Genomic DNA, 12,862 nt, shown 5'->3' on the forward strand with positions numbered 1-12,862 from the left:
AAATGGATTCTTCAACACTATGTACCACATGTGTAGTGAAATTGTTTTAAATTCCCGTGAAAACAGCAGATCAATCACGTTATTTTTTCATGTCTTAAATAGTTTATTGTCTTTTTTTTGGAAATGCAAGTGAAGTGTATAGGTTATTCTTTACTCTGATTTGTATTGGTCTTTTATTTTACTCTAACATCATAGGCCCATATTTACATGTATGTCTTGCCATTTTTAAAATCTCAAATTTGATCCACAATCATGATAATTGAGTACATATGTACTAATTAAGTTTTAAAAGATAATACTTTTTGCTTTTTTGGAAAAGATGTCTCTATATATATTAAATTATTACAGTCATACTACAGATCTCCAATTTTGCGAAAACTAGCTACTATTGAATAATATTTTATTGAAGAGATTGTCTTAAAGATATATTAGTCATGTGTCATACTGTGACAATCCAATAGTAATTATGTATATGCAAAAAATGCATGGTCTTATAGTTATTTTCTTGATCCTACATGGTCACAATTTATTTGAAGGAAATGATAGTTTCATAATTTTCAAAAAGGTTGAAATACTTATTCATAATTTGTACTTACCAGAAGATTTAATCCAAAAAATATGAAAACATCAATCTTCACAAATCCAATAGTCATGTCATCAAAAAAATACATCTTCACTTTTTAATATCAATAGAATATAACTTTTGCTCTTTTAAATTTTAGTCCACAACTCTACATCCATGGTAAAATTCATATTTTGGTCAAGATAAATAAGACATCTTTTCTTGTAATGGCTGCAAGTTCAAATTTTGAATCTGACCAGTGTTGGGGTTGTATCTATAGGGAGTTGTTTGATTCCTTGCAATGTTTTCCTAATCATACTATTAAATTACCTAAATCTTAAATATCTGATATATATAATAATAAATAAATGATATTTACCAACTTTTATCTATTATTTTTATATTTTGAACTGTAGAAATTTAAGAGAAATATACAAAGACATGTGGTCTCCTTCATTGGGCCCCATTGAGTGTGTACATATCATTTCCTGTCCATTTCACAGAGGCAAATTGAAAACAGATGGGCACATAACATTTCTATTACTAATTGATAAGAAAGAGACTGCTTGGAAATAATATTTGTGTATAATCATGATATAATACTTAACTAAATATAGAGATAGACTTAATAATTAATTGTACTTGAAAATAAATAAATTTTAATTACCTGCAACTCCTTTGTTGAAAAATTCAAAATTAAATTGTCTTAAATACTGTTAATGAAATAAGTATATATATTCTAGTCACTTTATACATGTTTAAATGTACATATATAAATAGCAACACATAACATTTTTCAGGTCCATCATCATTTAATTATCAGCTAAATTCATTGAAATTTTTTATAATGAAAATTCTACAAGTCCAACATCCCACTGGAATTATATATTTATAAAAGACACATGTCCAAATTCCAGTGGGATAATTAGGAATGACAAAAAGTACAAATTTCCACTGGAAAATATAGAAATAATCCAGTGGAAATGCCACTGAGATACCATCGGGATAAACTTCCCACTGGGATTCCACTGACACTCCAAAACATTCCAGTGGGATTCCACTGGATTTTTTTCTCCCACTGGGATTCAAGTGAATCCCAATGGTATCCCACTGGAATCCCAAGTACATTTTCAGTAGGGAGTGCTTTCAGTATAAAACTGGTGAATGAAAAACTTTTTTTCAAAGTCTGAAATTTGTTCCAAATCCTTCAGAATTTTTTTATTACTGGTAAATGTACCTCCATTATGTAAACGTTCGAGTGTCTTCATCATGGGATTTATGCCATCCTTGTACAATGAATCTACAGAAACAATTGTCTCAGACACAAGTTTTCCGTTACTTTTATACTCGCTGAAAATACTCTCTAGTAAAGTATCATTCATCTCGTCGTGTTTTTTTAATTTTACATCTTTAAGTTTGCCTTCCATTTTGACAGCTGCAGAATAGTGAAAAATTTACTTCGAATCTACAAAAAAAAATAGAGTAAATCAAGTAATATATATATCCACATGAAGTGTTGTAGATAATGTGTTTAAAATCAATTATAGTAAAATCATTTTAAAACAAATTTGACTAGCTAAGCTTTACCAATTTTATGACCAAAAAGTTTAAATGATGCATGTTTCAAAATCCATCAGTATTCTAATATTTGTCTCCAAACCTAAAAAATGTTTTTTCCTTCTATATCATGGGGCATAACTCCAAAATCTAATCTACTATAAAATAGGTCAAAGTTGAATTACTAAACATATGAATTTGATGTTTATAACATTGAAAAATCTAAAAAGAATTGGTGAATGGGTTCTATAAAACTCATGTGGAAACCGCCGGCTGACTCGATAGAATAGTTACTCCAACAACTCTTGTGTCTCAAAATATTCAATGACTGACTTACAGCTGTTATCCTAATGCTAGCAAGTTAAGGTTTGGTTTGCTTGCTTGCTTTGTTTGTACAATGTAATAATGTTTGTAACTAAGATTGACATCTGAAAACAATATAAAAAGGCAGGGTTAAAACTTTATACATTATGTTAAAATCTGATTGGACATTATCAAATAATCCGATCTACCTATATACAGATTTAACTTCGCCTAATTCAATTGTGGTCTATAGAAATTATTTTGCATATATGTATTAAAATCTACATGACTGTTCATAGTAGAAATGATAAATATTGTACCTTCAAAATCTATCAACAATTAGATGTCTGGAAGTGAAGAAAGTGTCTCTAAACTTATTGAACTGATTCCTAACTCTCTATCCTTCTGAATTGGTTCCTGGAATAATACAAAGGGAGATAATCAGAACTAGAGAGCCTCTAAAAGCTGTTATTGCCCATTTAACTACCTACATGTAATAAAAATATGTCATTTTGGTAGTTTTAAATTTATACAGCAAAACTAGAGGCTTAAAGGAGCATTTATAACTCACATGGCATTTTGATTAAAATTAGGAAAGAAATTTAAGGACAATATATGTCACAAAGGCTGTCCTGGAGTTGACAGAAGATTTCATTCATGTTGATAAATCTGAACATGGGACACAGATGATGCCGTGCTCGCATATCATATGAAGTTATAAAAGGACATAACTGAAGAACAGTAAAAGTGACACTACCCAAATTTGTACTCGATTTGAGTTTTGTGGTAATAAGTATTGTGTATGAGTTTTAACTAATTTAGTGGAGGCAAACTTGAGTTAAAGAACAGAAACGAAAAATTCAGCAATTTTTCCATTTGTAACGGGGCATAACTCTAGAATGGTTAAAGTGAAGTCACTGGAGTTAGAGCAAGGAAACCAACTTTTGAATGTACATATGGATGTACAGACTGACAAGGGTAAAACTTAATGCCAAAATAATTTTGAATTCTTAAAAAATTAGAAGAAATGAATGATAAACAAACTACTTTAAATGGTAAAAGCTTCTACAAGATGTTGACTGATTTTGACCATGTTTACTTATTTTACTGTATATAATGCATTGTAAATGTAGTTGTCGTTTGTTGATGTGGTTCATGTTTCTCGTTTTTTTCTATAGATTAGACCATTGGTTTTCCTGTTTGAATGGTTTTACAGTTTACACTAGTAATTTTTGGGGCCCTTATAGTTTGCTGTTCAGTGTGAGCCAAGACTCCATGAGGTAGACTGTACCTTGACCTATAATGGTTTACTTTTGAAAATTTGATTGGGACTTGGATCATTGACACTCTTGCCACATTTTCCTATATCTATGTATCTTTCTTTCTGATCATTTTTTTTTCATGTTTGAAATTTATCTCTATCTATTATATTAATCAAAGAATAAGGGAATAAATTCAAACAAGAGTGAGCATACTGAAAATTCATCTGTTTTGCTTATCATTGAATTTGTGTTGAAAGTCTGACTAATATGAAGGTTTTACTGCAAACATCACATCAACTTATCATTATCATTGTTCTATGAAAATAAGGTCACAATAAGATGAACCCTGTCAGACAGACATGTATTCCATAAAATCATTCCATACACCAAATATCGTTGACCTATATTGCTTATAATAACATCTTATAAAGTAATAAAATTACATAAATTATCTTTGAACAATGAACCATAAAAATTATGTCAATGTCATATGAACCCTGCCAGACAGACATGTACACCTTACAATCATTACATACAACAAATATAATTGACCTTTTGCTAATAGCATCTGATAAACTAACAAAATTACAAAAAAATATCTTTGAACAATGAACCACGAAAATGAGGTCAAGGTCAAATGAAATCTACCAGACGGACATGTACACATTACAATCATTCCATACACCAATGATTGTGGCCCTTTTGTTTAGTCTCTTAGAAATTGCCAAAACCAAAAAATTAAATGTTCTGATAATGGATATATTGAAATTAAAATAGCAATACTTTAACATGCAAGTTATACAAACATTCAAAGTTCCTTTTAAACAAACCACAACACAAACATATACTTGTAAACTACCGGTACATAAAAATTTCAAAGTCAATGAACCACGTAAGTGGGTGGAGCTATATAATCTCCATAGAAACAAGACTTGCAAATGACCATAAATTTGAATACCAAGCATCATTGACTTAACATTAGCGGTTCATCTTAAACTGATCTATGCATACATACTATGTATACTATGTAAACTAAGCAAAAGTTTATAAGTTAATAATTACATTAGATGTATGTTTCATTATAACACGTTATTCTGATTGGCTTACTGCACATCACGTGTTATTCTTTAAGCAATTGCATTACACAATAAAACTTATCATTCATGATAAAACTTAGTCTCACAATTAAGTGCACAGGTATATTAAATAAAAAAAATTGATAAATTCGTGTTTTCATTATCTTAGCTAAAAAATCTAATTATAAGTATTGAACGCTTCTTTTTGTAACTTCATAGGGTTGTAAAAGCGTTGACCGTGTGCACTGGTTTTTTTTAGAATGAAGCGCTTTTCATTCATACAAAATGTACTTCGGTCAACGCTTTTACACCCTAATGAAGTTACAAAAAGAAGCATTCAATTCTTAAATAAACCACTACTACAGGGACAGAGCCAACAAATCTCTATGGAAATGAGATTAGCCAATGCTTATACTATAGGGTTATTGCATGAATATTGGGGAATATTGTCCCGAGTAGAATTTTATATTGCACGAGCTTGCGAGTGCAATATATGTTCTACGAGGGACAATATTCCCCAATATTCATGCAATAACCCTTTTATTGTATAGCAATATAATATTTGAAAGTAAAAATTGGTTTAAACTAAGATTTTGTCGTTAATGACGTCATGAATTTTGAAGATTTATTGCACTAGTGCAATATTAGAATTTATTGCACGCTAACTTTTGGTTACGTTCTGTGGGAAATATTATATTGCTATACAATAAAACTGGATACCAAATGTCATTGACCTACCACGAGTGATTACCAATGAACTGACCTAATCACAAACTTATACATTGCTGCCACCACTACTGTCCCAAGAAACAGCATACTTATGTCTTGCTCTAAGTTACTCTGTCAAGATGAGACAAAAACAAGGAGCAGTTTTAAAATTATCTTCAGCAAATACTAGAAATTTAGAGATAGGTAAAAAGTCATATTAATGATATGATAAAAAAATAATTTATTTGCCTCAGTGAATGTCATATCTCTAGGGTTGATAAATCATTTTCTTTAATTCAAGTTGTTTAATTCTATGAAAATTAATCCATTTTTGGACCAATTGTATAAAAAAATTCAACTAACGTGTGGTTGTCGTTGATATCTGAAGGTGATTGGATGAATTTAACCTTTTAGCTCACTATAGATGTATTAAAATATGATAACAGGTGTTAATGAAATTGACAACTTTGTGGAATGTGGACGGCACTCAAAGGGGATTTTCATTTAACAAAAAATGACCAAAAAATCAAACTAGAGGCTCTAATGAGCCTGTGTCGCTCACCTTGGTCTATGTGAATATTAAACAAAGGAAGCAGATGGATTCATGACAAAATTGTGTTTTGGCGATGGTGAAGTGTTTGTACATCTTACTTTACTAAACAGTCTTGCTGCTTACAATTATCTCTATCTATAATGAACTTGACCCAGTAGTTTCAGTGGAAAATGTTAGTAAAAATTTACAAATTTTATGAAAATTGTTAAAAATTGACTATAAAGGACAATAACTCCTTAGGGGGTAAATTGACCATTTCGGTCATGTTGACTTATTTGTAAATCTTACTTTGCTGAACATTATTGCTGTTTACAGTTTATCTCTATCTATAATAATATTCAAGATAATAACCAAAAACAGCAAAATTTCCTTAAAATTACCAATTCAGGGGCAGCAACCCATCAACGGGTTGTCCAATTCCAGTGTTCTAGGATTCCCATTACCCGTTACCCGGGGTAAGTGGATTAGGACAACGGGTAAGTAATTTTTTAGCCTTTGTCACCCGGTGGTAAGTCAATTTTCAAGTTCGGGGAAGCCGAAAAACTCTTGAAATTTCCCGGTCCTCTTCAATTTTCCCATATCTGCTTTTTATTTTTATTAAATCACGAGAAAAAACTTTGATAAAAGATCGAAGATTTTGTCGATGTCTATCGGCGCTTTTATTTAAGCACTCATTTACTAGGTGTAATCAAGCGCAAAAGAGACCACATTCTTCTCCTATCTTCTAAAAGTCGGTCACGGTGTCGGTAAAATCGGAAAATCCGGATTGATAACTGGTGCTTAAATCGGGAAATAAACGATTTTTTTTCTTGTCATCGGAGGAAAATAAACTTACAGTTGCATTTATTATAGCTCTTAATAAATGACATAGTAATAACTATAACATATTTGTCAAATTTAGTAAGAAATCGTTTTTTTTAAATTTTGTACAAAATTCAATTGTATCCGAATCCAGCTTTGTTCAGTAAATTACAATATTCAAAGTTATTATGGCGGAAAATTCAAACTGAATCTGTAGATCATGAGTTTGCATAAGTTTGGATTTACTTCAAAAAGGCTAAACGATATAAATCAAGCATCACCCCCACCTTGAGCGGCCCCCAGACCCCCGGCCATAAGAGCTAAAGCTCGCCGCAGCGGACGTCGCTTTGCGCCGTCCGCATTGGTTGGCGGATTTAACTTTTAGATGTGGGTAAGTAATTTTTTTATTGATCTTACCCTTGGTAAGTCAAGGTGCCAAAAAAATCCTAGAACACTGAATTCATCTGAAAATTTCAGGGCAGATAGATGTTGACCTGATAAACAATTTTACATCCAAGTTAGATTTGCCTTAAATGCTTTGGTTTTTGAGTTATAAGCCAAAAACTGCATTTTACCCCTATGTTCTATTTTTAGCCATGGCGGCCATCTTAGTTGGTTGGCCGGGTCACCGGACACATTTTTTAAACTAGATACCCCAATGATGATTGAGGGACCTCATGGGGTTTTTGATTATGTGATTACTTGGCCGTTTTTTTAATGATTATTTGATTATTAAGCCAAATATTTCATGATTATTTGATTACCTAGGACTGTATTTTTAGTTTATGATTATTTGATTACTAAAGATAAGCAAATATTTAATGATTATGTGATTATATTGGCAAAAAAATGGTGATTATGTGATTACTAGGACCCCCCCCCCCCCCCCCATGAGGGGCCTCATGATTGTGGCCAAGTTTGGTTTAATTTGGCCAATCAGTTTCAGAGGAGAAAATTTATGTAAAAGTTAACGACGACGGACGACGACGACGGACGCAAAGTGATGGGAAAAGCTCACTTGGCCCTTCTGGCCAGGTGAGCTAAAAATTAGAGAAATAGATTCTTACATAGTAACTCATGGATTATCAAGTTAATCCAATATCAATAGCAAAATTATAAATTTTAAACTTTAAAATTGATAACTTAAATATCTCGATTGGATAAATCGAATAATCCACTGATATCAATTAAAGAATCTATATATATATATATATATAGATTCTACCACTGCATCGAGTGTAATACGATATTTATCAACTCGAGACAGTTAAATTTTCAAATTTAAAACGTGAGGCTTGCCCGAGCGTTTTAAATATTTAAAATTTAACTGTCGAGAGTGGATAAATATCGTATTACACAAGATTTGGTGGTAGAATCTGTTTCTCTAACGATTTTCTAACATTATGCAGGTAAACTTATACCTTCAATCGTAACTACTCGGCCATTCTCGCTACGCAGTACAATAGCTATTTCTTCGGGCAACCAGAAAGGCCGAGTTGTTCCGATTGCTTATACCTTCTTTTCCAATGATCTGCAAAAAGATGTGTTCTTTCTATGTGACGTCATCAGGCATGGTCGCCTTTTTTCATGCCGTCACAATAGGAATTTCAGAGGAAAGCAAGAAAATTCGACGTCATAATCGGATTTTAACCAATGAAGTACTGAGATCAAACGAACCACACGTTGATTAAATTTTTTTTATACAATGGGTGAAGAAAGGGATAAATTGACGAAGATTAGAGAAATATTAATAAAGATCATCAAAAGTCAGTAATTGTATAATAATGTTCACACATGAAGTAGGATGAATTACTTACATTGAATACTGGCAGGTCACTCAATTCTTTGTAGTTTCTCTTGTTCTGGAGAAGAATGTCTCTGAATTTTCTAATCTCACTAAATTCTTCCTTTTCGTGCGCGTTATCTTGCACTGGTTCAACACTACAAAAAAATATGGTCAACTATATATATAATTGGCATGTAGAGTTTTGTGAAAGTATTATACCAAAACTTAAACAGTTTTTTTACCCGATTGAAATGGATTGTGCGTCTCTACAACATTATAGAAATTGCATGCTATCGTCAACCGTCCAAATTGATTTCATTGAAAGTGCATGTTTTTTGTTGTCATTTTGTAAACTGCATGTTGTTGCCCTCATCCAATGAAATAATGTGATTTAAATCAGAAGCAGAATAAAAAATTTGTAAATAAAGAAATTCTTCAGTGTACTCCTTAAAGTCAAAAGAAACCTCAAATTAAAAAAAATCATGCATATGTTTTTTATAACTAAATTGATAGTTTTCATTATACAATTTATGTACAAATACTTTTTGCTGAGGAAAATTCTTTAATTTTTCCACATTTAGAAGAAATTTACTTATTTTTAATTGCTTCCTTTCCAGGAAGCAATTCGCCGACATATTTTCCGTATGCATAGTGACCTGAGCGTAACCCTCCTCGTAAAAATCCGGTGATCGCAATACGCATGGATCTGTCATTAAAATAAACAATTATCTGATTGTACATGTTAAACACGTGCTCAATACCCATGCTTTTTGTTATTTGTTTACTATAAGGTGACAATCGGTAAACTTCGGCTTCAAAACACGGCATTTGATGAGCAGCCATGTTTGTTATGGTAGCACAATACAAAGATTTTGTCACTCCCAATCAGACAACTTTAAACTGATTTAATTCATTTCATCCTTCTTTTAATTTTATAAATGAGGTACCAAAAGAAAGAACAAAGATTAATCTTTCAAATTGTGATAATTTCATTATGACATAATTATTACATAATTAATTATTATGTAATTAGTTGCTATATTGTGATGTCCACACTTGAATGAACAACACAGCCTGACCTCCAAAACTGTGTCTCAGATTTCCAAAAACATCAATAGAACAAATTTTATACCCAATTGAATTGGGTGATCTCTTATGAATTGATGTTGCAAACTTCATTGAAGATTTATGAGAGAATGAAATACAATCCTAGGGTCAGGCTGTGTTGTACAAGAATATATAAAATATTTTGGGATGCTATGAATAACAAAGAAGCTAAATTCATTCAAGTATAGACATCACAATATAGCAACTAATTACATAACAATTAATGATGTAATAATTATGTCATAATGAAATTATCACAATTTGAAAGATTAATCCTTCTTCTTTCTTTTGGTACCTCATTTATAAAATTTAAAGAAAGATGAGTGGAATTACATCAGTTTAAAGATGTCTGATTAGGGATGAAAAATCTTTGTATTGTGCTACCTTAAATCATAACAGACAGAGAGAAAAAAAATTGATGATTAAACGATATATATGCGTAAAAAATGAGAAATTCGTGGACAGAGGACTTAGTTTATGATATACATGCATTGGTTCAAGAATTGGATAAACATTATTTTTCACCACTCACTCGTTTCATATGACTTTAAAGAGAGTCTTGTTTTGATGGGAGTTACCTATTTCAGTATTCTTTAATTTTTAAGGGCCATTTTCTCAAATTCTTAGTGCGTTTTTTACCATTTTTCTCTATCCTTTAAATTTTAGAACTTCACAATTCTCTATTCTTTATTTTTTAGTCCATTTTTTTATATTTTTTGGCTATTATTCTCTATTCTGTTAACACCCATCCATCCCCTCCTCAAAGGGCTGTTGAATTCTGTGAACATTCCTGATTGGTCTGCTCACCACATATTCTACTTAGCCTGGGATCCGGCCCAATCTAGCTGCGCGTCGTAAGGGCCAGGTGGGGAACAAATACCATGTGATCGATTCAGTGCCAGTTGACTCTGAATCTAAAGTGAGGCTGAATAAATATTTGCATAAATTTTGATGTTTGATGTAAACCAGCACAATTGGAATCCAATTGACACCTTGGACATGTGAAATCTTAAACTTTTAACTTTCTCACCAGGCGATTGCTGATAAGAATTAACCCTTTTCTGCTTACTAATTATCATCATACTACTAATTAGATATGATAACACTATACATCAATTCATAAAGAAAAATAATTACAGTCTAATTTTTACTAATTGATGTTAAACAAGAATTGATTGGATACAGATGTAAAACAAACATATACTGACAAGATTAGCCAGGACCCCAGGATAATATTCTACTGTGGATTCATTATTATTCATTAGGGGTCTCATTGGGGGGTTCTGATCCCAGATCAGGCTTACATGTACTGTTTTGTCAGCTTCCAGTATCCCGCTTACACTATGTACGTAAGCAATTCTCATTTTTTTTGTAATTTCCCGTGTCCCGCTAGACTTCATTTCCCATTTTCACGGCACAATAATTTGACTTTCACGTGTCACGCTTACAAAAAATCGGCAATCCCATGTCACGCTTAGACCCCAATGAGACCCACTTCATTGGGTACTAATTTTTAGATTTCTTGGTTAAAAGAGAACCACACATTTACTGTTCAATATGAACCACAAACTATCAATAAGCTTGAAATGAAGGCTTCAAAGCAAAAGAAACGTACAGTGCAGTCCAGTGTATCCGTGCACCTAAGACTTATGACTTCACCTCATTCAACTGATAAAACCAATAACTTTTATTTCATAAAATCTTCTGTTTGTATGGTTTCACCCTGAAGATTTTATGTAATGCGAGTCCAAAACTAAGGAATCCCTGTTCTGAGAGTTCCTCCAATGTCCGGTGATTGTGTGCATGCCTTCAAAAAATAGCTTATTTAGAATAAAGGAAAGATTTCGACTACGAACTGTAGCTGAATTTGAACCAAGCACACTGCCAAGGATGCAGAGCAAAAAGTAATTTCTATCTGATATAAATTTGACTTAAAAGATATTGTAAATCACAGGATTGGAGTCTAACGCTTGAACCAGAGACATATAATGTATTATATGTCTTTGCTTGAACTTATTAATTAAATTCTTTTTTATCCCTTCAGAAGGCTAAAACAATCACATGAATAACAAGACCGTTTTTATTTGTGGTACCGTGTTGAGATGACGAAATCAGCTCATGCATGGTTTCATCGACCGTGTTTACACCAGGGACTCCAATAGACGTATTTACACTTGTATGCAAATTTGTCCGCCATTACGTAAAATCACACAGGTTCCCGTAAACTTTGACATCATAATTTAAAATTTTTGACGTCACAATTTAAAAGTGATTGTTGCTTGACGTCAAAAGGTTATTCGGAGTCGATCTAAGGTCATTCGGAGGCAAGATACAGCTAAATACCAAAAGTGTAAATATGTTTATGTTCTCCATTATATAATAGGCATAAATCGTTAAAAAAAATCATCCCACCTATTTATAAAAGTGTAAAAGAAAAATGGCTGAAGATTATTGAAATTTTCCAAGACATATTTGATTGACACTGAATTTGATTTAAACTCTAAAAATCCTTTTATGATATTCATTCAAATACCTTTGAACTAAATTCTTTTTCAGAGCTGGTGAAGAGTTTGGTACGAATCTTTCGTGACTGATTATTTCAAGTGTGTGTTGTTTATTTGTTGTTTTGTTTATCTTTTCGTTTTGTGCAAGCACTGGTTTGTTGTTGGATTTGCGCTTCAAACTGAGTCCTTTCGGTCTTTTCTTGTCATTCACTTCCATCTGATCAAATTATCTCGTCTTGAGAGGGGGAGCTGGTGAGGGACGCGAAATGTAGTGGGGAAAGAAACTGTTATTTCGTGTTCAACTATTCCTATACATGTTTTATGATCTTTATTTTAATTTGACCTATGATTTGACATACATGTCAGAGAAACTGATACTATTATTAAATCCTCAGGTGAACTTTTATACCAACAAAAATAAATTACTATTTTAACATTTTATCAAAATTTAAAAATTTATGTTGGTCTGTTAGCATAAAATCCGACGGTTTAAGTTGTAATAAACTCACAAACTAGCTAGTTTGTGTAATATTGTAACTTTCATTCATTCATAAATATCTATACAGTTCAGAGTTCACGCACGTGTTGTGTTGATGGACATAGCAGATAAGGTCGCGTCGTATTGCTTTATGTATTTGTGTTG

The 12,862-nt window shown here is 32.0% G+C and overlaps 1 protein-coding gene across 4 annotated transcripts; it reads right to left on the reverse strand.

Annotated features, from left to right (window-relative positions):
- Positions 1-1,707: 1,707 nt before the first annotated feature.
- On the reverse strand, positions 1,708-12,505 carry LOC143056456 (uncharacterized). 4 transcript variants are annotated; one of them, XR_012972354.1, is made up of 5 exons: positions 12,249-12,505; positions 8,640-8,763; positions 2,743-2,839; positions 2,457-2,547; positions 1,708-2,027 (listed from the first exon to the last, which is right to left on the reverse strand). XR_012972354.1 is itself a non-coding variant. In XM_076229536.1 (3 exons), exons 1-3 carry the CDS (start codon positions 12,434-12,436, stop codon positions 1,965-1,967), a joined length of 375 nt encoding a protein of 124 aa, XP_076085651.1. In that variant the 5' UTR covers positions 12,437-12,504; the 3' UTR covers positions 1,708-1,964. The 4 variants fall into 4 exon arrangements, 1 of the variants encoding a protein (XP_076085651.1); XR_012972355.1 differs by lacking the exon at positions 2,743-2,839 and having other exon boundaries at positions 12,249-12,504; XR_012972353.1 differs by lacking the exon at positions 2,457-2,547 and having other exon boundaries at positions 12,249-12,504.
- Positions 12,506-12,862: the final 357 nt, after the last annotated feature.

This window comes from Mytilus galloprovincialis, chromosome 13 (genome assembly GCF_965363235.1).
Source record: "Mytilus galloprovincialis chromosome 13, xbMytGall1.hap1.1, whole genome shotgun sequence".
Classification (NCBI taxonomy): Eukaryota; Metazoa; Mollusca; class Bivalvia; order Mytilida; family Mytilidae; genus Mytilus; species Mytilus galloprovincialis.

What these genes read in the sequence shown, in the direction of transcription:
- LOC143056456 (XM_076229536.1), bottom strand. Translation starts at nt 12,436, where the DNA reads ATGGAAGTGAATGACAAGAAAAGACCGAAAGGACTCAGTTTGAAGCGC. An exon ending in AAAAAGAATTTAGTTCAAAG is followed by an intron (nt 8,764 to 12,248) that starts GTATTTGAATGA and finishes ATTTTTTTGTAG; the next exon opens with TGTTGAACCAGTGCAAGATA. An exon ending in GTGACCTGCCAGTATTCAAT is followed by an intron (nt 2,028 to 8,639) that starts GTAAGTAATTCA and finishes TTTTTTTTGTAG; the next exon opens with ATTCGAAGTAAATTTTTCAC.